The sequence below is a fragment of the Giardia intestinalis genome, chromosome 1 (assembly GCF_000002435.2).
Source record: "Giardia intestinalis strain WB C6 chromosome 1, whole genome shotgun sequence".
Lineage (NCBI taxonomy): Eukaryota > Fornicata > Diplomonadida > Hexamitidae > Giardia > Giardia duodenalis.
In genome coordinates this window covers 261,041-287,378 of record NC_051856.1, presented here as the reverse complement: position 1 = coordinate 287,378, position 26,338 = coordinate 261,041, and the positions used below count along the sequence as shown (strand labels likewise).

Sequence of the window (26,338 nt, the reverse complement as noted above, 5' to 3'; positions counted from 1 at the left end):
GGACTTCATATCGAGCAACATCATGCCGCAAAGAGTATTTATGGACAATCGTTGCTTTTTTGTCATAGTCATTATATTAGAAGTGAAGGCAAAGGAAGGATGTAGTATTCAGAATGGCAAGTGTGTCTAAGACAATTCATTTAACCAGTAGCAGATAAAGCTACCTTACCGAAACAAAGTAAACCCATTAAAAAGTTTTATGAGTGGCAGCCAATATGCTCACAATGTCCTTGTTCAGCCTTCTGCAATACTCCAAGCTATATGTTGCCGCCTTACAGATGGCAGCGTGCCCAAGAATTTAGTACTTCTTCGATCTGGTTTACTGGAGGTTTATTTAATAGAAGGAGAAAATCGGAGTACAAAGCTGAAACTTATTACGTCTTATCAATTACCTCCATATATGAGAAAGATCTCTCGCCTTTTGGATCTCCAGACTCATCGTGATTTGATTGTTGTCTCTTCTGAAACAGAGCTTCTTATTTTGGATCATGATGCTGTTCTAAAGGAAGTCTTTATTAGGAGTCGACGTAAAATCGATTTTCCAGGTCGAATACAGTTGTTGGAGTCTCCAGATCAAAAGTTTGTAGTCTGTTGGAGTTCGACAGGAATTATTTCTCTATACTCAGCCAAAGATTCGGCCCCCTTTACAGTTCTACGTGGTCTACCGGCTATCCATGAGTTGGTCGACGTGTCCATTGCAGTTTCTGCGGATACTGCAAAGCTTGCGGATCTTGGCCTTTCTGCGACAACCTTTTTCTTTGCCATTTTGTGGGCAGATTCAGCTCATGACATGTACGTCCAAATATTTGCTCTTTCCGATCCTAGTTCCTCCCAAGCTTCTGTGCTAAAAGAGATCACGAGAAAGATTTCAATTCAGTCACAGTATTGCTTTGTACGGCCCTTTGGTCGCGAAGACTTCATAGTTGTTGGTCCAAGCTCTCTCTTTGTTTTATCCACAAAAGCCACAGATGTAACTCCCATTTTGCATCCTTGTGCATCTCCAACAAGCCTCTCTAATCCTTGCATGTTAGTGGATGAGCCTCCTCGGTCTTTATTTCTGCATGACAGATCAGGCCTTTTACTGGAGATACTACTTGTTGATGACTCCAAACGACAGACAGCACAGACACCGCCTCTTGTTATACGTTATTGGGGCCTTGTTTCCTCGTCAGTGTACAGCGTACTCATCAGATCCGACGTACTTTTCCTTTGCAGTTATAGTGGTCCGTCACTACTACTTTACGTTGATTGGAATAAGTGCAAACATTTTTCTTTTTCACTTAAAGACACACTTGGTGTTTCCGATAGTTTGGCTACGGTTAACAGAACTATTGGTCGAGAGAATCATTGCGAGCTGGGGGATGAGACTGTTCCAGAAGAATCAGGAAGTACAGGCCACCAAGCAGAGCCCATTGAATCACGGACATTTCAGCATCTTTCATCGAATATTTTGGCAAGTAATTCACAGCTTAAATGCGGCACACCTTTGATTCTGGCGCAGATAACCCATAAGGGACCAATAGTTGATATTTGCTACGTGTCTGTTCGTGCTACCGAACCTTTTGAATACACCTACCTCCGCCTTGAAACACCGCTTTTTTCTTCTGATTGGTCCCCGAGTACGGACATTGATTACTTTGTTCGTCTAATGGGATCTACACTTGGATCCCTTGACAATAGTATACGAAGAAAGCGTCCATATGCTTCTCTCTCATCTTGTTCTAGACAACGCACCTTTCAAATTAATACTTCGGCAGATAATACTTCTCTCAATAGCCTGGATGATCTAATGCAGTGGGCCTTTCGGCAAACAAAGTATTCTAGAGTCGTACAATCGAAAGTTCAAGCGTACAATACACTTGCCAATATAGCTCTTTCTGCCGAGTCGGCAATTTGCACTATCAGTGGGTCTGATAATTCCGGATCGATCAACGTTTATCAGAGACAGTTTTCTCATAAACTTAGCTCTCCAATTTACTTGCCTGGAGTTTTATCTATTACAAAGTTCTCTTCAAATACGCTTCTTTTACGGATACATAATCAAGAGTGTGGAAAGTTTGGCTCTGTTATTCTCCAGTATTTGTATGATAATAAGCTCAGGCTCAAACTGTTTAATCGAGCACCTCTGCCACTCAGTTTATACGATTTTGAATCATATCCAATTTGTGCCTGTAGTAATCCACCCGACCTTCAAAAAGTGACCTCGTCTACTTTTGTTCTTATGAGATCTGTATCTAGCCTTTTTGTTCTCGAGCTAGATATAGATTCCGATAAGCTGCTCACTGTGGTCTATTCCACTACTATTAAGGACTTTCTTTCTGGATCACCATCGTGTTTTACCAAAGAGGAGGCCTCCACATTTAACCAGCTGCCTCAAACGTATTTTGATACAGTTACTATTACTGCTTTGGCGGTGTCGCTTAATGGACGTAATATTGCAATCGCTCTCTCTAACGGAGCAATTATTACATCTCGATTTACCTTGAAAGATCACATGTTGGAGGCCATTAGATACAAAAAGTTTTCTATCTCTGATGCCTTTCTTCATCACAGTGGTCAGGTCACATTTACTATATACTCCATTGCTGTATCTGATGAAGGCTGTGTTTCCGTGTGCTGTTTGGGTGTCCCTTACGTTTTTTTGTTGGACATGGATTTGCGGCACATACTAGACTATCCATCCGGAGACATTCTTTATGTTCCCCCGCGCAACGCTCATTCTTCGCCTGGGCCCCATACCAGTCGCTCCAGCACAGACGAAAATGCCAGATGTATCCTAGAGGATAGCACTCTTTCTAGTATACTTGCAGGATCATCTGTTCAATCGGTAGATGATATTTCCCTTTTAGTGCAGCTCAAGTCAGGGGATCTCCAAGGTCCCATGGGTGAATCTGAGTGCACAGACGTTCGATTTGCGGCTTGTCCTTACTCTCATAGTGCTGCTCTTAAACTATCAACTCCATCCGAGCTTAGATTTATAGGCCCAAACTGCTTGGTTATGCTTTCCCTTGAAGGTACAGTGCATGTATATGTAATAGGAAAAGGTTGCACAGGTAAGCAAGTCTATTTTGTTTGTGACAAAATGTACACGTACAGATTTTCTTGTGGAGAGGTTGTATATTTATCAGTTATTAAGTCAATAGGATCTTCAGCTAACAGCCTCCATTCGGACGATGCAGAGCTGTATCTTTCTTCTAAGTCGAGAAATGCTGTGATGCATATTTCTTTGAATCGACAGCCGGAGAGATCTCTCGGACCGAAACCTTATCCTTCAGACAGAACTGAAACCGAGAAGCGCGTGTCTGGTTGTACAAGAAGTCCCCTTTCATTTGTGAGTGAGAAAGTGGACATTCTCGTCGAGATATTTAGCTGCATTGATAGGTTTTCTATTATCTTTCCCCTTATGCAAATGAAAGCAGTTCAATCTCACATTAAGCCCTTTGATCGGGCACAGCTAGAGAATCAACAAAACGAGCAGAAGTGTAACTTACAGTGCACGTGTATGGATACTTACATCGTTTATAACCCCGACAAACAGATGCTCTCACTAGCGCATAGATCCCCGTCGACCATCATTTGCTCAAGTGCTCCGTTGCCAGGACTCCCAAGAAGGCTCGCCCATATTGTCTACCACGGAATGCTGTGCGTAGGGTTCCACTCTCTACGCCCTCTATCTTCGGGCGGAGGAACCAACCAGTCGACTACTTGCGGGGGAATCAACAAGACCGCATCAGTTGTCAATCTGATGACAGGAGAGGTCGGAGAAGGAGCAGACGAGCCGGACATCTCTGCTCTCCAAGAGGGCCCGGTAGAGCATTACTCCTACAGCAACGTAACCAGGACCTTCGACGTACTAGCCACAGGGAATCCCGGATACCCCGCCCCCACGAGCACTATTCCAGAAGCCCTGATGCACCAGAACTCGTACGCTGCATTGGGATTTTTCACGTACAACTTGCGCCCGGTCTTCACGGTGCAGCTTCCCGACAACGCCGTCATCAGCGGATTACAGTACATGCCGCTGCGCAGCGACAGGCTTCCGTTTATTGTTGTGAGTTATAACCTTCCGTCTGCCGAGCAGGCCGACGCCGAGGACGGATTCGTAGCAGTCTACAGCATGAAGATCTCGTACTCTCCGAAGGAGGAGTATGCGGTAGAGCTTGTTGCGAACTTTCTGTTCAGCAACAACACCGTGTGCGACATCGCACCCTACACAAACCACCGCGTAGCTGTCTCGCTGCGAACCGCCGTAATCATCCTTGCCTTGGTAACAGACAAAGACCTGGCCCAAGAGGACGTTACGAGGGACACGCACGGGCTTCACTTTGGCCAATCCATAGGGAAGCCGTTTATGAGCACGGAGTACCAGCTGCTGGAGGTGTACGGCTGCACCGGGCCTGCGCTGCTTCTGAAGCTAGGCACGGCGTACTCCCAAGTGACTATACTGGATATGCTCAAGGGCGTGACGCTCATGAGCGACGGGCTAAGGACTGCGCACACTACTCTGGAGCAGCCCCGCCTGGTAATCCAGTCACAGCTCTTGCAGCGGATGATCCCGGCGTGCATCTATCAGATAGGCGTCGACGGACCGATACTGGTTGGGGATCGCGCAGGGTACATACACATCATCAAACTGCACAGCTCGCAGGGGCTGAAGACTGTCGCATCCCATTACGTCGGGGAACAGGTTGTCTGCTTCGGCCCCGCGCCAGGCCATCGAAGGGAGAGCAGCGCCGTCGCGACGAGCAGAAGCCACGCGTCTGGTCGGCAGCTCATTGAGCCGTATCCTCCCATACTATACGCGACGATAGGTGGCCAAATAGGAGTCATCATAAAGGTCACCGAGCAGTGCTCGGCAATGCTTTGCCTAGCAGAAAGCGCCATGCAGCAGAAGGGCCGAGCTCGCCGGGATCCAGACGCCCTCATAGATCTGGACACCCTGGAGCGATACAGACACCTCGACGAGGATGAAAAGCAGCTCGTGGTAGCCGGCCTTCTTTCAGCGAAATTCGACGGGCTCACCGCAGACATCCTCGCGAGCACCATTGGAGAAGTCGCAAGGTTCGCGGCCCCCTGGTGATGCAAGCGGGTCCGGCTGCATACACAGCGCACGCCGGCCGCATCTGAGAGGCGGGAAGTGAATTTAAAATCGAATGGACCTTTACACTATCTGGATAATAAAACATGCCTGCAGTGGTGTCTTCTGTGGAGGAATGGTTTGAGGCCATCCAGGCCGGCCAGGTCGAGCTGATCCGCAACCACGCAGCAGAGTACGCCAAGTCCGTCAACGGTGACGGCGAGACGGGCCTGATGATCGCCGCGCGCGAAGGGAACGTGGAGCTTGTCAAGATCCTCGGCTTCTTCGAGAACGGCATGGTCAACGGCGAGGGGAAGACCGCCATCATGATCGCCGCCGAGGCCAACAAGGGCGACGTCTGCAAGCGCCTCGTCGCCTATGAGGTCAACACCACCTACGGCGACTTCCAGATGACGCCCCTCATGCTCGCCGCCGAGCACGGGTCGACCGCGGCGGTCAGCAACCTGCTCCCCTACCTCAAGGCCAAGACAGACGCGCGCGGGCGCACCGCCCTGATGTACGCGGCGGCGGCCGGCCACACGGACGTGGTGAAGCTCCTCGTGGTCCGCGAGAAGGAGATCGTCTCGTACGACCACAAGACGGCGTTCGTGCTCGCGGCCGAGAACGGGCACACCGACATCGTCCAGTGCCTCGCGTCCTATGAGGCGAACCTGATTCCGGAGTTCACCCGCCCCTCGCTCATGAACTTCTCCTCGTCCCAGGTCGGAAACCCCGCCCTCGACCTCTCCCTGTCATTCTCTCTGATCGACGCGCACCGCTTCCCCGGCGGACAGGCTGACTCCCTCACGCAGACCAAGACGCAGCTCGAGCACGAGCTCGAGTCCAAGATCATGCAACTCGAGCTGAAGCTGGCCTCGCTGCACGACGAGTCGTCGATCGTCATCGGCCAAAACGTCTCCCTGCACGGCCAGGTCAAGAACATGGAGGAGAACATCACCACGCTGCGCATCGAAATCAGCAGGCTCCAGTCCGAGACGGCCGACAAGGACGCCATCATCAGCGACCTCAAGGAGCGTCTCTCCGACATGGAGGGAATGCTCAGCGCCGGCGGGTCTGGTGAGGACGTCGACGGCCTCAAGGACAAGATCAGGGCGCTCCAGTCCGAGCTCGCGGAGAAGGAGAGGGACATCCGCGCCCTCAACGAGCGCCTGACCGCCGTCCCGTCGCCCACGGGAGACGCGGCCCTCCTCGCAGACTACGAAAACAAGATCAGCGCCCTCCGGGAGGAGCTGGAGGCGCGCGAGTCCGACCTCTCGGGGCTCCGGCCCATCGTCGAGAAGACCAGGGCCTTCGAGGACGAACTCGCAGGCCTCCGGTCCATGCTCGATGAGCGCGACGCACGCATTGCCGAGCTGGAACAGGCAGCCGCCAGCCAGGACGAGGCGTACGCCACGCAGATTCTCGAGGAGGAGGTCGAGAGCCTCCGCCAGGCCCTCCTCGCCAAGGACGGGGAGCTCGAGGCCCTCCAGAGCCGCCTCGAGGAGACCCTGGCCAGGGGAGGCGAGGCGGCGGACTTCGACGCCATCATCGCCGCCAAGAACTCGGAGATCGCCCGCCTCCAGGACCTCGTCATGCGCGCAGAGAGCGCCCAGAGGTCGTCTGCCGAGGGCGATAAACGCGTGGCCCAGCTCGAGGCGCAGATCGCAGGGCTGGAGAGGCTCCTCGCCGACGCGCAGGGCGGCGACGACGAGAGGGTCAAGGAGCTCAACGAGCAGATCGCAGACCTCCAGTTCGAGCTCGCCAACGCGAAGCAGGACATCGACGAGCGCGACGACGAGATCGAGCTCCTCCGCGACCGCATCCAGGAGGAGATGAAGAACAGCGCGGCTCTCCAGGAAAGGGTGGACGCCCTGGAGGCAGACGCCACGCGGGGAGCAGACGCTGCAGAGTACCTTGCACGCATCGAGGAGCTCCAGCAGCAGGTCAAGGAGCTCAGCGGTAGGTCGCGCGACGCCCCCGCAGACGAGACGGCCATCCGCGCCCTCGAGGAGAAGATCAGGGCGCTGACCGATGAGATCGAGGCGCGCGATAACCAGATCGCAGAGCTCAAGGAGCTCGTCGACGGCGCGCCCGCCCAGCCGGTCGAGGCCGACCCGGCGCAGCTCACCGCGTTGGAGGAGGAGAACGGCCGACTCAAAGACGAGCTCCAGGCCCTCAATGACGCGCTTGAGGCCCTCAGGAAGAGCGGTGCAGACGAGGCCAGCGGACTCCGCGGCCAGGTCGCCCACCTCAACAAGGAGGTCTCTGACCTCAAGGAGGCGCTCGCCAACGCCCGGGCGAGCGGAGACGCAAGCGACGTGGAGAAACTTGTCGAGCTCCAGGAGCAGCTGGAGGACGCGCAGGAGCAGCTCCTCTCGCTCAAGGACAGGTACGACTGCGCGGTGGCCGAGATGGAGGACATGCGGAGGGAGCTCGAGCAGAAACCAGTGGGTTCGACGGTCTACACCGAGGAGCCCGGCGCATCCTCCGAGGACCTCGACAGGCTCAAGGAGGAACTCGACGCGCTCAGGGAGGAGGTCCAGGTCCTCAACGAGGAGCTCGAGGTCATGCACGGCCAGAACCGCGAGCAGAAGGACGAGCTCAACAGGCTCAACGGCGCCCTGGACGCGAAGGAGAGCCTCATCGCGGACCTCAAGGCCCAGCTTGACAGCACCGTGCCCCAAGACGACGCGCGCATCAAGATCCTCGAGGATGAGATCGCGGACCTCCGGGGCACCGTTGCCGCGCGCGACGACGCAATCCGAGGACTTGAAGAGAAGACCGCGCGACTCGCCGAGCTCGAGCAGCTCGCTGCAGACAAGGGCAAGGAGGTCGCCGACAAGGAGCACAGCCTCCGCCGCCTCGAGGACGAGGTGAGGCAGCTCAACGACGCCCTCTGCGAGCTCCGCGAGAAGCCGCTCAGCGTGGCGCCGTCCGACCAGTCCGGTGCGGAGTACGTCGACGCCCAGACGGAGATCAGCGACGTCGACCCCGAGGAGCAGGCCAAGGTCTCGAGCATCCTCGACTTCGACGACGGCCTGGTCCAGAAGGTCGACGAGCTGCAGGCCCTCGTCAACGCCCTCACCGGCGAGAACGACCACTACAAGGGTGAGCACGCGCGGATCATGGCGGAGATGGATGCGCTCAAGGAGGACCTGCGCAACGGCAAGCTGAGGAGCGACTCCCTGGAGGGCGACAAGGAGCGGCTCATGAAGCAGGTCCGGGACCTGACAGACCTGGTGGAGAGCCTGCGCAAGGACCTCGGCGCCCCACAGGACCAGGGCGAGGTCGCGGCCCTGCGCCAGGAGGTTGCCGACCTTCGCAGCCGCGTCGACGAGCTGACCGACGCGGCGAGAGGCAAGGACGAGACCATCGAGCAACTCGAGAAGGAGCTTGCCATTGTCCGCGCCAGCGTCGAGAACACCGAGCGGCTTAGCGAGCTCCTCGCCGAGGTCGAGGGCTACAAGACCAAACTCGGCGAGAGCAAGGAGATGGTCGACAGCCTCCTCGCCCAGCTCGCCAGCAAGGACGCCGAGCTCGCGGGCGCGACGACAGGCCTCAGAGCCGTCACCGATGACGACGGCGCGGAGCTTGCGAAGGCTCGGGTTGCCTCCCTCGAGAACGAGGTGGCAGAGCTCCGCGGGCAGCTCAGCGCCAAGCTCGCCGAGATCGACGCCGTCCACAAGAACCTCGTCGACAGCGACGCCGAGGCCGCGCGCCTCCGCGAGGAGCTGGGCGGACTCCGGGTCCAGCTCGAGACCGCCCAGGTGCCCGAGGACACCGAGCGCGTCCGGATGCTCGAGGACCAGCTCCAGGACGCGCGCAAGGAGCTTGCAGAGCTGCGCGCCGCGCTCGAGGCCAAGGAGATGGAGACGGAGGGGCTCCGGGCCGAGCTTGCGACTGCGGACCCCGAGCTCGCAAACAAGCTCGAGGCCAGCGAGGCCACCGTGCGCGAGCTCAGGGAGAGCGCCGAGGCCCTCCAGGACAAGCTCCACGCTCTCAGCGACTCCAGGGCAGCAGACGGCGACCTCCAGAAGCTCGTCGAGCAGCTCGAGAAGGACCTCAGCGGAGCCAAGGAGCTTGTGGCGGAGCGGGACGCCACCATCGACGAGCTCAAGCAGAGGCTCCGCGACACCGAGGAGTACGACGACCTCAAGGAGAGGATCGCAGAGCTCGATGACGAGATCGCGGTCCTCAACGACGGGCTCAAGGACAAGGACGCCGAGATCGCCGAGCTGCGCGAACAGCTGGAGGCCCAGCCCACCGCGACCACCGTCTATCCGGAGTCCGGCGAGGAGGTCGGGGATGCTGCGGCCCTCCGGGAGGTCCAGGACGAGAACGCAGCGCTGAAGGACGAACTCGAGGCCAAGCGGTCCCTCATCGACGAGCTCCAGGACGAGATCGACGGCCTCAAGCAGCAGTGCAGCGACCTCAAGGACGAGATGATCAAGCTGGACAGCGCCAACAACGACAAGATCACCGCTCTCCAGTGCTCCCTGGACGAGAGCAGGAAGCAGATCGCGGATCTCCAGGAGGAGGTCGAGGTGCTCAAGAACACGGCGAACGACATCGACCCGGCCGTCGTCGAGAGCCTGCAGGAGGAGCTCAGGAAGCTCCAGGAGGAGCTCGACGACCGCGAGAACACCATCACGGAGCTCCAGGGCCTTCTCGACGACCAGGAGGGCAAGAATGCGGAGGTCAGCGCCCAGATCGAGGCCCTGAACAGGGAGCTGGAGGAGGCCCGCGACGCCAACCTCCACTCCGCAAACGACGAGCGCACCATGGCGCTCGAGGCAGAGATCGCCTCGCTGCAGGAGTCGCTCGACAAGGCCAACGAGGACCTTGCGCAGAAGACGGACGAGTGCGGCAAGGCCATCAGCGAGACGGGCAACCTCCGGAAGGCCGTCGAGTACTACAAGAAGCTTGTGGACGACATCCGCGCCGGCATCGTCGTCCTCGACGACAACCTCTCGGCCCTGGACCTCCAGTAGGCCGCTAGTGAACTCTGCGTTTTGCGTGCGGGCCCCTGTTACCCGTCATGATAAAGTTTGAATTTCATTTTAAAGGGCGAGTGTTTCAGTAAATATATGGCTCCGCCTAGCGTGGGAACATGGTTTGCTGCGGTCGACCAGGGCGACATAGCGACTATTCGTGCGGCGGCGAGCGAGTGTGCGTCTCTGCGTGATGAGAATGGAGAGACTGCCCTTATGCGCGCTGTTCGTAGCGACAATTACGATGCTGTAAAGGTTCTGCTTCATAATGGTAGTGGGTTTACGAATTCTGATGGGCTTACCGCTCTTATGATCGCTGCGATCGTTAATAAGGCCAGGTGCTGCCGTGCGCTGGTAGCTAAGGAGTCGCATCTGATCCTTCCAGATGGGCGCACCCCTCTTATGCTTGCTGCACAGAATGGCTCTCTGGATGCAGCAAAAGCCCTTATGCCTTACTACGTCACCAAAGTAGATAGTCGTGGACGCACAGCTCTTATGTATGCGGCCGCACGCGGAGATCTTTCTATCGTGGAAATCTTGCACGCTCGCGAGTGTAAGTTTTCCTCTTCGGAGCATGAGACTGCCCTTTCTATTGCAATCATGCATCACCATCATGATGTGGTGGAGTTTCTACGATCATCAGAAGAGGACACAATGGCGATGCTATCTGAAAGCGCACGCCTTAGTATGTCTCGCCGCACAGATCTAGATGCCTCACTGGTACCGTCGAATCTTCTCAACCACTCTACTGCGTCTCAGGATTCAAGCACTTCTGACTTGATTATGAGCCAGGCTGACCTCTCTGAACGCCTGGAGACAACAAAGGCCATTGCACTTTCTGAACTTAACACAATGAATTTGGAACTGAAGACACGAATAGGAAAGCTTCATGAGGATGCATCCGAACTTATGAGTCGTAATGCTAATTTGCAAGTGGAAAACAAGCGTCTTCATGAGCGTATCCAGGAGCTTCTCCGTCACAATCAGGAGCTCAAATTGGAGCTCGATGATGAGCGAAGATGCCACCAAGATACGGCGGAGCAGGTAAAAGAGTTGACTGACATGACGCAGACGTTGCGCGACTTGCAGTCGAATAATATGCTTTCTGAGTCTCAAGCCGATTTTGGCCAGAGATACGGCGCCCTAGAGCTATCGATTGCTCCCGATCCCCCTGGCGCACCCACAGAATCTTTGGAGAAGAATGATGAGATTGCCGCACTAAAAATGAAAATTGCTGCGCTTCCAGCTCACGATTCATCTGAGCTTTCCGAGAGACTTGCCAGGGAAGTAGAGGAAAAGGATAGGATCATTGATGATCTGAAGAAGCAGCTTTCTGAGCAGATTGATGCTTACAAGACGCTTAACGCCACCATTGAAGAGTTGCGCGGTCGGATTTGTTCAGCTGATAATCAATTTTCGCCATCAGATAAGATAGAAACAGGAGCAGATGAGCATAGCATGACTAAAGAGGCTCACTCTCAAAGCCCGACAGACCCAAATGTTCGCATTCACGACCTTGAAAGCAAATTGCAGAGTCAGTCTAATGATGCAGATAAGTTCATGTGGACAGAAGAAAGAGAGAATCTTGCTGGACTACTTACTGCCCTGTCTGCTGAGAGAGACAATCTCCAGGAGGAGAACGAAATGCTTCGCAATCGCGTCCAGATCCTTGAAGCAGAAGCAGAAGCTCAAGAACAGGAAGTTAAGGAACTACGCCACCAAATTCACGACCAGAAGTCCAAATTGCGGGAGCTTGCCGAGGAGCTTGATGAGTGCAGGGCCCTAAATGAAGACCTGCAAAAGTCTGTCAATGGGGAGCCTGCTGGTGATGAAGGCAGGATTGCAGCCCTTGAAAGCCGAAACGAAGAGTTGCTTAGCCAGCTTGTAGCGCGTACGGCTGAGGTAGATGCACTAAAGAATGAACTCACTACACAAGTTGAACTGGTGCATGACCGTATTTCATGCCTTGAAGCGGATAATGCAGAGCTTCATAGATGTGTATCACACCTTGATGATGTTAAGAATGCATATGAGCAAGAGCTCAAAGAACTCAGAGAAGTGTCTCTGGCTGCTGCTGCCGATCGCGCAGAGCACGAGGAGGAGGTCGCCCTCTTCGAGGCCGAGGTCAAGAACCTCCACAACGTCAACCGCCTCCAGGCGCACGAGATCCACGCCCTCCAAAGAGAGATCGACGGCCTGACTAGTGCCAACGACGACTTGCGCGCATCTGTGTCGGGCGCCCCGAGCGGAGACGACGCGCGCGTCTACGCCCTCGAAGAGCGCCTCTCTGCTCTCCAGAAGGAGGCTGCATTCAAGACCCAGGAGATCGCAGACCTCCAGAGGACCGTGGGCGAGCTGGGCGACTCGTCGTTCCTGCTGGAGCGCATGAAGGAAGAGGCGGCCCGCCACGAAAAGGAGATAGCCAAGCTCCGCGACAGGCTTGCGGCGCGCGACCAGGACGTCCAGGACCTGGAGCAGGAGTGCGCCGGGGCGAGGGCCCGCATTCGCGCGCTAGAAGCAGTATCTGATACTACAGATTCTGATGCATCTCACCTTATGACAACTAGTCAATCACGAGATAAGCCTTTGGCTGTCAATGTTTCTGAGGTTGAATTTTTAGAATTGAAGAATCAACTTGAATGTCTCAAAACAGAGAAGGCTGAATTAGAGTATACTCTCGATAATGCCTTGCTTACTATAAATTCACTTAAACAAACGGGGGATCTAGATGCGCTAAAAGACCAAAATGAAAGACTACGCGAGGAAGCTGATCGTTTACGTGATTTACTTGACACTAAAGAAGATGATTATCCTATAGCGATTTTGGAGGAAAAACTGAAAGAAACTAGAGCACAACTTGATGAAGCTAATCATAGGTTGCTGGAATTGCAGGAGAGCGTACAGGACGGGTCTACTCGTGATACTACTCATAGTCAAGACTTCCAAGAGTTGGAACAAGAAAACATTGAGGCGAAACTTCGCATTCGGACTCTGGAAGACGCTGTTGCACATCTGCAGGACAAATTAAATAGCAACATTTCTAACGATAAATCTCTCTCTGAAGAAAAAGAACCTCGTGATTCTTTGTCCGCTGAGCAATCCAATTTCATTACTTCTTTAGAGGATCACATTGCCAAGCTCCAATTTGAATTAGCATGTGTTGCAGAAGCCTTAGAAGAATCACAGAATAAATGTGATCTATATGAACGTCAATTGAACTCGTTCACTGCAGGTGATTTCTCACCGTCGACCAAACAACCAGCGGATTCTGAGACTGATATTCAAATGCTTATACAGTCTAATGAGTATTATTCGGCTCAGCTAAAGCTGAAGAGCGATGAGGTAGCATCATTACAACATCAATTAGATGATTTACTGTCTAACAATAGTCCTTCTTTGAATGAAAAATTAACTGCTATGCAGCTTACTCTTCAAAGAAAAGATGAGGATATTGCTCTTCTTAGAGGTGAAATTTCCGAATTGAAGGCCCACATTGAGAGCTCGATACTGCCATCAGCCCAGGACTTAGAAGAAACTTTGGAGAATCGCCGCGCACTGATCCAGGTATTGGATGATGAAATTAAGGACAAAAGGAGAGATTTGAAAGATTTAGAATTACAAATTGAGGATATCAAGGCTCGTCAGCCTATGGATCCGAATGATGATTCCTTAAAACGTATTACCGAGTTAGAAGATAATCTTCAACTTAGGGAACTAGAACTGCAACAACTACGTGATCAAGCCGCTGAAGATAATGTGATTCCTCTGATTACACTAGAACCATCAGGCAACGCAACTATTTTGCCTAGTGACGGAACCATTCTAGAAAACGAGCGTCAGCTACTTTGCAAACGTGTTGCAGATCTTGAAAGAGATATCAAGCTACTTGCGGAGACAACTGTTGATCGCGCAGAGCACGAGGAGGAGGTCGCCCTCTTCGAGGCCGAGGTCAAGAACCTCCACAACGTCAACCGCCTCCAGGCGCACGAGATCCACGCCCTCCAAAGAGAGATCGACGGCCTGACTAGTGCCAACGACGACTTGCGCGCATCTGTGTCGGGCGCCCCGAGCGGAGACGACGCGCGCGTCTACGCCCTCGAAGAGCGCCTCTCTGCTCTCCAGAAGGAGGCTGCATTCAAGACCCAGGAGATCGCAGACCTCCAGAGGACCGTGGGCGAGCTGGGCGACTCGTCGTTCCTGCTGGAGCGCATGAAGGAAGAGGCGGCCCGCCACGAAAAGGAGATAGCCAAGCTCCGCGACAGGCTTGCGGCGCGCGACCAGGACGTCCAGGACCTGGAGCAGGAGTGCGCCGGGGCGAGGGCCCGCATTCGCGCACTGGAGGAGGAGGTCCCTGACTCACAAGTTCAAGACCTTACTGCAGAGTTAGAAGCGCGCACTGCTGAGATTGATGAGTTACGTCGTCTTATTGATGATAGTACAGTAGACAAGAAATCTGATGTTGACACTGAGGAATTGCGAAAGGATTTGGCTCATGTTACAGCCGAAAGAGATAGCCTACGTGACGAGGTTTCTAAACTCAACAAAACTATTATTGATCTGGAGCAGTCACTGGACGCTATCAATGCACAAGTATCAACATCTGACGCAGATATTTCGAGGTTGAATGATGAACTTTCAACCCTTAAGGATCAATTGAGCTCTAAGTGCCTAGAATTAGAAGAGGCTAATTCAAAGATAGATTTATTGAAAGCTGAACTGGAAGAGAAAACGATTGAGAGTGCCTCTTCTAATCCTGATCTCTCATCGATACCAAGCCTAGCTAGGTCTACTTCTAGGAGTACCCAGAATCTAGGTGAGCTGTCATTGGATGAGCTTCGAGAGTTGCTTGATTCTGAAAGAAGACGCATTAAGAAGCTCAACAATAAGATTACGGCGCTAATGACTGAAAAGAATATCCTCAACGATCAAATTAACGCCATGAAGACCAGCTCTGCCAAGAATTTACCTCTGCCTGCTGCTCCTGTTTTGGAGGAGCCCTCTTTGGCAACTGGCACAGACGATGTTAGAATCTCTGATTTAGAGCAGGCGCTCAAGGACGCCAATGAACGTGCAGACGCGAAGGAACGTGAGCTAACCGACGCTCTGCAGCGTATAGAGAACTTGGGCGCACAAATTTCTCCGTTGGAGGCGGAGCTTTCCTCTCTTCAGGACAGGCTCTCAGCTACCGGTGAAGTTATTGAGAAGTTACGAGCTGAAAATCAACAACTTAACAAACAGATTGCCGCGGGCGCTCAGTCTGAAGAACTTATCACGTCTCTAACAAGGGAGCTGGAGGGGCTGAGAACCGAGAACTCCCAGCTCAATGCTGTGAAGGAGGACCTCAAAAGGCAGATAGAGGATAAAGTTAAGGAGCTTGCGATTGAGCGCCAGCAGGCAGAGACACTCAAATTATCTCAGAGAATCCCAGATAAGATTGCTAGTGAGTATTCTGATCATGTGGAGAAACCACGAAGCGTCAACGAGTCCGATGACGTCATGGAAAGAGCAGACCGATGCATCAATTTTGTTGCTGGAATGTGTGTTGGTGCAAGTATGGTGTTTGGTGCTCAATTCTTACAAACCGTTATTCATTAATTGTTTTGTGTAGTTGGCTTATTACCACTTTGTTTGTAAATAAACGAACTCTGAAGCTTGGATACACCCCGGTTGCACCTTCTGGCGCTTGCGGAAAATCAAAAAAATGCTTTTTCCGCCTATCCATAAAATATTCATTAAAGTCATTTTAATTTATAAAACGGGCCAGTGCTGAATGCTTGAGTCCAAGGATGACTGGTTTGCAGCCATAGATGGCAGAAGCCACGAGCTTGTCAAAAGCAATCTGCAGAAATATGGTCGGTCCACGGATAAAGATGGGCGCACAGGGCTAATGCATGCAGTGGCTAACCGCGACGTCGATATGGTCAAGATTCTTGCTTATACAGAACACTCAATGACGGACTCCGATGGACAGACGGCAATAATGATGGCAGCACTCTCTAATCAGGGCGAAATCTGTAAGCGTCTGATATCATACGAGATGGCTAGTAGAGATCCAGAGGGGCGAACCCCCTTGATGCTGGCTGCAAAGCACAGTTGCATGGACGCTATAATCTATCTTTTGCCATATCAGAAGACCATACAGGATAATCGTGGCCGAACTGCCTTGATGTATGCGGCGGAGGCGGGGCACCTCGACGTCGTGAAGTATCTGGCTATTAGGGAGAGAGAGATAGTGTCTCACAATAACGAAACAGCGCTAATTCTTGCTGCAAATGCAGGGTATGCTGACGTCGCAAACTATCTTAGGCAATTTGAGTCTAATACGCTTCCTGGAATCACGTCTCAGTCCCTACAGAACCTGTCAAATATGAGCCTGAATGGGAGTATACAGATAGGTGGCGATCTTGCCTCTAGCCTGCAAGCCATTGACATGTTTCGTAATGCAACTTCACCGGGCGGGCCTGTGTTTAGTAACGCTTCCAAGACGCAGCTTGAAAAAGACCTCGAAGCCAAAATCCTCGCTCTGGAGCAGAAGCTGGTCACGTTGCATGAGGAGTCCTCCTCTATTTACAGCGATAATGTCGCTCTTCAAGACCAGATAAAGCGCCTCAAGCAGACGCTCAGTGAGTACAAGGAGAAGATAGACTCTCTCCATGCGACGGTAGAGGATAGTATGGCGACTTCGTCTGCTCTTCGAGACACCTCGCGTCTTGCGAACACCAACGAGAGCATGCGCAATAATCTTGAGCTGTCAGGCTTATCATCCTCAGCAACTCTTAAGGATGCCACGGTTCAGAAGTTAGAAGCAGATCTGGCTGCCGCACAGGCCGAACTCAACAGTCTCCGTGAAAAAGTGGTGAAAGACGCTGATACGCGAGTTAGGGATCTAGAGAGTGAGAATGAGCGCCTTAGGGAGCTCGTGACAAACGCTAAAGAGCAGGAGGCAACGATTGCCGAGTATGCTAAGCGCGATGAGGAGATAGTCCAACTCCGTAGTCTTTTGAATACATCTGAACAGGAAAACAGCCGGCGTGTTGCAGAATTAGAGGAGGAGCTTGCGCGCACTAAGGAGCGACTTAAGGAGAGTGAAGAGCAGCTAGAGATTCTTAACAGCACGACGCCATCTAGGGAAGTTGAGGAGCAGTTACGTAGAGACCTTGCTGAGAGGGAACGTGAGATTGACGAACTCAAGAAGACTGTTAAAGCCCAGGAGGCAGAGATTGCCCGTCTCCAGGACGCCCTGCACGCTGCTTGCGACGCCGCAGAGGCGGATGCTCTTAGAACTGAAAATGAGAGTCTCCGAAGCATGCTTGCTAAAGTTGCCGAGAGTGGCAGTGCAGAGGACGCTTTGAGAGAAGAGCTCGATAGGCTTCGAGCCCTGGTTATCTCTAGAGGCATTGAGATAGCAAATATGGACAGAAAGCTTGCTGAAAGCGAAACGGAATACAACAGGCTCCTAGAGGAACTTAATAGGGTGCTTGCTGAGGTGAGAGATGATGACTCGGCTCAAGTAAAGAACCTTCGTGCAGAACTCCGTGCGAGGGAAGAACAGATATCGGAGCTCCGTAGCTTATTGTCCGCGCAAGGTCAGGTGGTGGACTCCACGCGCGAAGTGGATCTCCTTGCAGAGGTGGATGCACTCAAGAGAGAGCTCAGAAACAAACGTGACGAAGCAGACAAGCTCCGAGGTCTCGTTGATTACGAAGAGGACGACAGACTTAGAACACTTGAGGCAACAGTCCAGGACCTCGAGGAAAAGCTCGCTCAGAAGGAAAAGGATGTCATAGATCTGACTCGTGCACTTCAGGCAGCTCAAAATGCTCAGCCTTTTACAGACGGTGAGGATACTCGAAGACTTCGTGAGGAGGTAGAGACTTATGTAAAGAGAATCTCCGCCCTTGAGAGGCTTGTTGAGGCCCGTGATGATGCCATCCAGCAACTCAATCTTCGGCTCAACAAGACCGGAGATGCAGTGGAAGCCTCCACCACGAGCGTGGCCATGTACGAAGGAGAGATTCAGGACATCAATGTCCTTAGGAGCACTATTGTAAAGCTTGAGGATATTATTCGCGACAAGGACAGAGAACTGGATGATCTGCAACAGAAGTTGGACGATGCTTTGAATGAGGTGAAGTATTTGCCCGATGACGGTTCTGGCCGGATCCATGCCTTGGAGAAGGACAAGGAGGCCCTCAATACACATAATATGTTCCTCCAAAATATGATTAAGGAGAAGGAAGCTGAGATAGAGAGGCTGCGCAGCAATGATTCCACAGCTGATCAAGCAGCTCTCAAGCAGCAGCTTCGAACTACAGAGGAGGAGCTGAACGACCTTAAGGAGGAACTTTTTAAGACCAAAGAGCAACTTGCTACGCAAGGTACTGTGCCTGCTACGTTTGCAGAGGCTGCACCCGCTAATGATGATTTGATTAATGCATTACGCTCGGATATTGATGTCCTTAAGGCACACGTCATTGAAAAGACTCAGGAAATAAAGGACCTGAACAAAGAGCTCTTAGACAAAGATGATATAATAGAGGAGCTTAAGGATAAGTTGGCTTTTGCAGATTCTGGAGACATTGTGGCCAGTGAACGACCCGTTGAAGCAGAGGTTGGAGATGACGAGGAAGTTCTCAAGAAGATCAGCAACGCCAACCAAGGATCTAATGCAGAACTTATTCTTCGTATCGCAGAGCTGGAGATGGAGGTTGAAATGCTGAAGGAGGATCTTGACTTGCGTGAAGAAGAGGTGGAGCGCCTTGCCGAAGCGATTATGCACCAAGAACGTTCATTTACTCACCTGAGGGAGGCGTCTATCGCAAAGAGTGGCGTGGAGAAGAGCCTGCGGGATGCGCTCACCAACTCGACAGCTAACTCTGTACTTTCAACCAGTGAAGCTGGCGCCCATGCCATGGATGAACTGCACGGCGATTTATTGAAGAAGCATGAACTGGAGGTGGCAGCTCTAAAGAAGAAACTCGATGATGGCAATGCAGAGACCAAGAAGAAAGACGAGCTGATCTCCGCTATGGGCAAGGATCTTGAACAGCTCAAGGCAGATGTGATTGAAAAGCGAGAGGAGCTTGATACCATGCGCCAAGCACTCCGTGAGCGTGAGGCCATGATCGAAAGCCTTCGTACGGATGCTAACAGCACACGTGAGGATCATTACAGAGCTTTGGAAGATGAGAATTCTAGACTCAAAAAGCACTTTGACGGTCTCTCGCCTGACGAGGTTGAACTTTATAAAAAGTATGGACTACTGGCGAAGCTCAGGGAGCAACATAAAGAGGCTGAGACTGCGCTTTCTGACCCAGAGACAGAGATGACACCGGAGGAGCGTGCTCGCAAGGAGGCTCTCCTTGCTTCTCTTACCGATGACATCGTTCGCCTCCAGAGAGAGCTTAAGCTGATTGATCAACCAACCAAAAGTCCGGAAGAATATGCTAGGCTTTTGAATGAGGCTGAGGCTCATCAGAGAGATCTGGCTGAGATTGTCAAGAACCGCGACGCACTTCCGAAGGACCTCATAAGCGTGAGACAGCAAACCAACGAATATAAGTCTCTTCTCAAGAATAAGGATCTCGAAATTGAGCGCCTGCGCGTGCTGCTCCAAGACTCTCTTGAGAAGCAGGGAATCAGGGAAGATGAGAACAACAAGCTTCGCAAGATCATCGCGGATATGCAAGCCGCGCTTGCAAATAGTGAAGACCAGATCCAGCGCCTAAAGGAGGATGCTGTCGACGCATCCCAGCATGATAAGCTTCTCCTTGAGAAGCTCCGGGTCAAAGAACTTGAGGTAGAGAATCTGCGAAAGTCTCTTGAGGAATCTCTAGCTGGTGGTAGCGCCGATGCTAAGGCTGTCCAGTCGTTGCGCGATCAAGTAAGCGAATTGGAGAGCAGTCTTGCGGCTTTAAAGGACGAGCTTTCCAAGAAAAATGAAGAACTGGCGAGGATTCCAAGTGATATCACGGCAACAATAAAGCGTCTTCAGGATGCAGAAAACGAATGCGAAAAGCTCAAGGTTCAGTACAACACGGCGATCAAGGAGCGTGACATCCTCCATACTAAGCTCCGAAAGTTTTGCGATGAAAACGGCATTGCCAATCCAGACTCGGCAGTCTTCCTCGCCGATGTTTCATCTATTGATGATCTGTCTCGCAAGGTTCGCGAGCTTGAGGAGGATAACAAGCGTTTAATGGCGGAGATGATCAACTCAGACGTCAAGAAGCGTCGCGCGGTCGTTGAAATGTCTCAGGCAATAACTGATCTTGATGATCTCAATGCTTCCTATTCGGAACACCTCAAGAGTCTAAACGAAAAATACGGAACAAGCTCAATGTCGCTTCCCGATGACAGCCTCAGCAAATCTCAGATAGTTGATCTTACCAGCAAGCTCAGAGACTTGGAGGTTAGCCTGGCCAATGAGAAGGACAAGGTGAATGGGATGAACATAAACAACGATGTTCTGAAACGCAAGCTAGATGCTCTAGAGCGTGCTGTTCGCAGCCCAGTGATAACAAGCCCGACAGTTGTTAGTCCGAATAGCATAGCGGATAACTCTCGCGAGGCATACAATGCCATTGGTGCCGTTGGGACGGTCTCAGACATTTCTAAGTGGAAGAAGGACTAATATGTGAACCAATCTATTTGTGCTTTTTGTCAAAAATGCGTTAGCTAAAAAATGGCGAGGCGTGTTTTTAAAAATGGGTGACAACCTCTTGCTTTCTTTGGACTCCCCCGAGACCTCGAACAACGATAACGAGCAGTTTGTCACGGAACAGAAGCGCATCGATGATTCTCTCGACCGCTCGCGCCTGGCTGCAGAGCAAGCCGTAGCGGCTGCGCGTTCTATACAGTCGAGCGCTGAAGAACTCAGAAACGTTGTTGACGGCGAACTGGTTACAGCACAACGTCGAGAATCGCATCTCCGAAGGTCTTTGAGCCGCCAAGAGGCAAAGTTGGCAACCAAATCCAGTGAATATCACGCCCTTGCATCTCAGGCGCTAGCAACCTCTTCTCGTCTTGAGCAGCGCATTGCAGAATCGGAGGAGGCCAGGGCAACATTAGCCATGGAATTGTCAAATGCCTTGGACAGAATTGCGGAACTAGAGAGTATCCTGGAGGGTAGAGCGAGCCACAGAGCGTCGTTGGGGTCTTCTAAATTGCACCACTGTGCACAGTGTGATCAGTACCGCGAAGAACTAGAAAATGCGCACAAGAAGATCCATGCTTATGAGACTACCATAGAGCAGAGAACGACGGCGGCGCAATTTTCTGTAGAGGAGCTCGCAAACTCCCTTGCTAACCAGAAGCGCCTTGAAGCCGAAAAGAAAGCGATGAAGAGAATCCATGAGGAAGAGATACAGCGTCTCCAAAATGAGATAGAGGAGAAAGACGCCCTCTTGGCTCAGTTCAATGAGCAGCTCATTGCAGCAAATGATGAGGTTCTTGAGATACATGAGTCACAGGTTAAGGAGTCTAAGCTACGTGCCTGCGGGATGTCGGGTGTGTCTGACACTTCTGCTGTAAGGGCAGATGAAGAAAACGAAGTCTTGAAGAGCAGAATCTATGAGCTAGAGGAGGAGACCCAGATACTTCGCAACGCCATGGAGACCGATCACCAGGCCCAAATGGAGAAGGCGGATGACATCAACATCCTGCGTGATGAGCTAGATCTACTCCAGAGAAAGCATGAACGCGCAGAGATGATTATCACCCAGCTCAAGCGACTCCTTATGGGCATCTCTGATGTTTGTTTAACTGGCACAGAGCGCGTCAACACCGCCTGGGACAACCCAGAAGCCGACCAAATAGATAATGCGCTGGATATGACTGTGGGCAGCAAGCGCATTGGCTTCTACTGACCGTGTTCCACTAATATGGGAGAGTAAATCGTCTTGAAGTGATTTTGTTACCACCTTGGCACCCTACGTCCAAAGGGCTACGCATACAGGGTGAAGGATGGCTGTTAGGCCTATAGTTTGTCAACTGAAAGAGCTAAAAAAAATGATGACTATTCCCTTGAGGGTAGGCACAATTACCGGACCTATTTATACTTCGATTGGTCCTAACAGCTTAGTATTTGATATAATTACTGACCTATGCCGACAACTGGACATTCCTGACGATTACGCCCCCGCGTTTGTCCTCTTGAAAAGGACAGCCAAAGCTTCTGTCGAATGCATGGAAGCGCTCTCTCAGCCTTACTACTCTGTTCTACACGGCAATCCCTCGATTTTTCTGCGAATTGCTATTTTCCCCACGCCAGAAGTGGTTAAACATCTAAATAAAAAGTTCAGACTGATTCTTCTGGAACAAGTGCAGAGAGCCATTATCACACACATCTGGAGGGTGAACAACGAATATTCATTACTTTTCTCTGCATTTTATTACATTATTACAACAGGGACAATTCCCAACATAAAGGAAAAACATTTTTACTCTAAATATGTTCAAGCCTCTGCAGGAAGATTCATAAACAGTGATATCCTCGTAAGATACAATGATAAGAGCTTGGAGAAAATGTTCAAGCACATGTTTTCGTCTATTATTGAACAGGGTCTAGCCCCAACGCCGGATGAAGCCATCCAACACTACTTTAATATTGTCGGGACATCGCTCAAGCAGTATGGATATGCATGCTTTCATGGTAGTGTGCGCAAATTTGATCGAATGGCACCGGAGTCTGACACCATTCTACTTCTCAACCACAGAGGTATTCTTTTCTTAAATGCAGATCTATCTGAAAACACTGGATACACATTTGATGCGCTAATAAAGGTGGTTCCTGGCGATAGTCAGATTAATCTTACTGTTTTGGTGCATAATGAGCCGAAAGAAATGATCCTTGAAGTGGATAGGGTCTCGGAGATAGTATCTTTCATCACCTATTTCTCAGCCGCCCAGGTTCCGAGTCCATATATTGTGGATTTACCGATCTAGCTCCTTATCAATGCGCGTCTAAAAATTAATAAAATTAATAAATCTTAAAAAATGTTTTCAGCGAACGTCCGTCAGTTTCCTCTGTCGTCTATCTTCACGCCCTTGAACATAAGTGTGGGGCAAGCATCAGAGCAACTAGTTTATCAAAGAATTGCATCTGCCTGTGTTCTGCCTAAATCTAATCTGTTAGTGGTCTTGACATTCAAGTTTAATTCGTTTAAGGAGAATCAAAGAAGGGTTCTTGACCAATTATTATACGTCTGCACGCATGACTATGTGCCGCAGACGTGTATAAGGATGCTACCTAGACCGGAGTTAAAGAAGTATCAACAGCATTGCTCCGAATCTCTTATTAGTATGGTGAGCTCCCCCGATGAGCGGTACTTGGTTGTATACACTTCCAACTTGATCTTGTTCTATGAACTGACCATCATTCAATCACGAGATCCCTCCTCACACCCTCGCACCTGCAAATTTCTCGCCCACATGTCACATGAGGAGTGCACAACCGTGTCAGGAGATAAGCTCTTTGTGGATATGTTTGATAATATTGTCTGGTCTGCAATAAGACCGTGTGTCTTTGTACTCGCCTTCAACAAGCGTGAGCATATAGTCTTCACAGTGACGCTTAAGGAGGATCAATCTGCCAAGGACGCCTACTCAGTGCTTGTTCACGATGATGTTCATAAACTAGCGTCAGGCTTGTCAGCATTATCCATAGCAAACATAACATCCACCGATTTAGACTCCTGTGTGTGTTGCATTAGTAGCGTCAATCCGTTGGAGAGCAAGGATGGACTTATAAATAAAATCCAAAGTTTATTACTTATCAGAGCATCACGCCCTACAACCCCTCAGAAGGAGAAGCTCATCGTGTGTGGCGAAGTGATGTATGAAGATGGAGACAGGAGAACTCCCCATTTTGCAACCAATTTTATAAAGTGCTTTGAGGTCGATAACGGTGATACTGCGCTTACTGAGCTCTATTTCTCCAGATTGCAATATAGAAATAGCATTTTTGAACCTGTGCAATCTGTATTTCGCTTTCCAACAATGCATTTGTCCATCTCCCCACGATCTGTGGTCTTTCCATTTGGGATATACTCCATAGATAAGCAGATAGCTAAGCAGTCCGATACATTGAGATGTTTTAAGAAGAACCTTCCTGTCTGCAGACTTGTAGCACGCAGTTGTTTCAATGCATACTCCGACACATCAAAGCTCTCGGAGATACCGCTAACAATCTACACCGGATACCCCATTGTGGCCACAGCCATTTCTTGCGTGTCATTCATGCTACCATCTGATAATAAGCTTCATCACAAATTTGTATCGGATAGTGGGGTTGATCTGGAAGCATTTCTTGCGTTGCCAACAGTTGAGCTCGTGGCCTGCGCAGATACCCGGGGATACGTTCACATATACCTAGTGCCACTGCATCACCATCGTATCTTCTCCGCTAAACTGCCGCTTCTCGCCGAAAAGATGACATGGACATCAACCTTGGGCAACACGAGTGATCGTGCACGTTCTGTGTTTACGCTCTATGTCATTGGAGTCGCAGATATAGCAGGTCAGGAGACTTTTTCTGAGGAAGGCAAAGAGAGTGCCACACACACTACTCGCATTCTTAAAAACGTTCGTACAATCTATTCTATAGAACTCCCAATAGTGGACATAATACGGATCCTTAGCGTAAAAAAAGCTACAGCAACAATTCAGCACTCGGTATATGAGATGTCTGATGACTCATCACAGCATGGGGTGAGTATGTATACAAATAAAACCACTGGCTTTGATATGGCGCAACACTCACCCGAGCTAGATCCCGACAAAGCGATGCTTTCAGAATGCGTTGCTAGCGATCAAGATGAGAGTGAGCATGTCCCAAGTTTGCATCTCCCAAGGACTGCATATGTCAAGGTTTCTGTTAAAGATGAATATAGTTTCTATGAATTTCCATCAGCAGAAGAGCCCTTATCGGAAGACATTAGAATTGGGGCTTCAAATCATACAGATAGAGATCAGTTATGGGCTTTGTTACCAGAGGAAGAGGAGATAGCTGAGTTTTTTGGAGACCGCTCAAATGAACTATTAGAACAAACAACTAATCTATTAGCACGATCAGGTGATCCACAAAATGGGCAGGCAGATTTTAAATCTACCGCCAACCCTCACATAGCAGTTGCTGATACCACTATCAAAGATCTCAACGCACTACCTGTTTTACCTACCGCACATCCCGCTCCTAACGCCTTCGTTAAAGCAAGCCCAGACTTATTGACATATCCTGAAGAGACTGGACTGCTGAACAGACTTGTACTGCCACAAGAAGAGTTTACTGTCACGAGGCTTGTTCCTTCAGACTATTTTTCTCCATCCCTTATATCTTCAAATACTTGCCCATCTACTGCTAATCTTTTGTTAGACGGGTCTCCAATGGACTATTTGATTCTCTCAAAGGACGTTTTTATGCTCGTTTTATCTAACGGAACGGCTCATCTTATTTGCTATTCTACAGCATCAACACTCTCAATTATTAGCACACATTCACGCCTATTCAATCCGCATCTTCTAGTGCCGATCGCATGTGGGGAAAGCAATATGATCCTATCAGTGAGAGCCAAAAAAGACAGCGGACGCGAGTTCGCCATAAAGGAGACTGATTCCGTTTCAAGCAGTGATTGCAACTCATTCATTTTACTGAAAAATAGAGTCACGTTTGAGCATCACATTCTGCTTTTTAGAGTGGTTGACACCAAGATTGTTATAACACTGCAATCTACCTTAGACCTACAATACTCCCCAGAGTATGTCTATCTTTCTGATAGCAGCGTACAACTAGCCCTTTCCAACGGGTCTCTTTTTATTCTGCACATCCAAAGCTTTCTAGCCAGCGGCACCGCAGCATCTGCACAGCATATGCTCCACTTCACAGATGTTAGTGGACTGGTGGCCCCCATCTTCAGCATCTTGCAAACAGAGTCTGTTCTGCTGTCAAAGGTTCTCATCCAATACGTGTTAGGGAGAGTAATCGCACAAGGAAACATCTTAATGTCTCAACTGGCACCAGCTCCTGTGACTACCCTCATAGATTTATCCCTGCACCACGCAGTCCTCCGCTCATTACTGCATAAAGCCCTTGATTACGGGATCTTTGAGTTTAAGACTACTAGGGATAATAGGTTGATAAAGCGTCTCGTATTCGACCTCAGAGAGGCATACAAGGAAGCATTTATTGATGTATTCGTAGATATATCTAACAATAATGCAGATCTTGCCAAAGAGCTGAAAAAAATCCTGTATAAAAGTTAGATCAGTGGCA

General features: G+C 50.7%; 7 protein-coding genes across 7 annotated transcripts; all 7 read left to right on the top strand.

The window, feature by feature from the left end:
* Positions 1 to 199: 199 nt before the first annotated feature.
* Positions 200 to 5,080, top strand: GL50803_0061566 (uncharacterized protein; the record flags this gene model as incomplete). Its single annotated transcript, XM_038046282.1, has 1 exon — positions 200 to 5,080. The coding sequence occupies one exon, from the start codon at positions 200 to 202 to the stop codon at positions 5,078 to 5,080; it is 4,881 nt and encodes a 1,626-aa protein (XP_037901556.1).
* A 104-nt stretch (positions 5,081 to 5,184) lies between these two features.
* GL50803_0061565 (Axoneme-associated protein GASP-180) lies at positions 5,185 to 10,068 on the top strand (the record flags this gene model as incomplete). The annotated part of the gene is made up of 1 exon (XM_038046281.1): positions 5,185 to 10,068. One exon carries the CDS (start codon positions 5,185 to 5,187, stop codon positions 10,066 to 10,068), a length of 4,884 nt encoding a protein of 1,627 aa, XP_037901555.1.
* A 96-nt stretch (positions 10,069 to 10,164) lies between these two features.
* On the top strand, positions 10,165 to 15,663 carry GL50803_0061564 (Ankyrin repeat protein 3; the record flags this gene model as incomplete). Its single annotated transcript, XM_001704106.2, has 1 exon — positions 10,165 to 15,663. The coding sequence occupies one exon, from the start codon at positions 10,165 to 10,167 to the stop codon at positions 15,661 to 15,663; it is 5,499 nt and encodes a 1,832-aa protein (XP_001704158.2).
* Positions 15,664 to 15,838: 175 nt separating this feature from the next.
* Positions 15,839 to 20,701, top strand: GL50803_0041212 (Ankyrin repeat protein 1; the record flags this gene model as incomplete). The annotated part of the gene is made up of 1 exon (XM_001704094.2): positions 15,839 to 20,701. One exon carries the CDS (start codon positions 15,839 to 15,841, stop codon positions 20,699 to 20,701), a length of 4,863 nt encoding a protein of 1,620 aa, XP_001704146.2.
* A 73-nt stretch (positions 20,702 to 20,774) lies between these two features.
* GL50803_0013584 (uncharacterized protein) lies at positions 20,775 to 21,935 on the top strand (the record flags this gene model as incomplete). The annotated part of the gene is made up of 1 exon (XM_001704096.1): positions 20,775 to 21,935. The coding sequence occupies one exon, from the start codon at positions 20,775 to 20,777 to the stop codon at positions 21,933 to 21,935; it is 1,161 nt and encodes a 386-aa protein (XP_001704148.1).
* Positions 21,936 to 22,080: 145 nt separating this feature from the next.
* On the top strand, positions 22,081 to 23,013 carry GL50803_004270 (uncharacterized protein; the record flags this gene model as incomplete). Its single annotated transcript, XM_038046104.1, has 1 exon — positions 22,081 to 23,013. One exon carries the CDS (start codon positions 22,081 to 22,083, stop codon positions 23,011 to 23,013), a length of 933 nt encoding a protein of 310 aa, XP_037901554.1.
* A 51-nt stretch (positions 23,014 to 23,064) lies between these two features.
* On the top strand, positions 23,065 to 26,328 carry GL50803_0095786 (uncharacterized protein; the record flags this gene model as incomplete). Its single annotated transcript, XM_001704097.1, has 1 exon — positions 23,065 to 26,328. The coding sequence occupies one exon, from the start codon at positions 23,065 to 23,067 to the stop codon at positions 26,326 to 26,328; it is 3,264 nt and encodes a 1,087-aa protein (XP_001704149.1).
* Between the last annotated feature and the right edge of the window lie 10 nt (positions 26,329 to 26,338).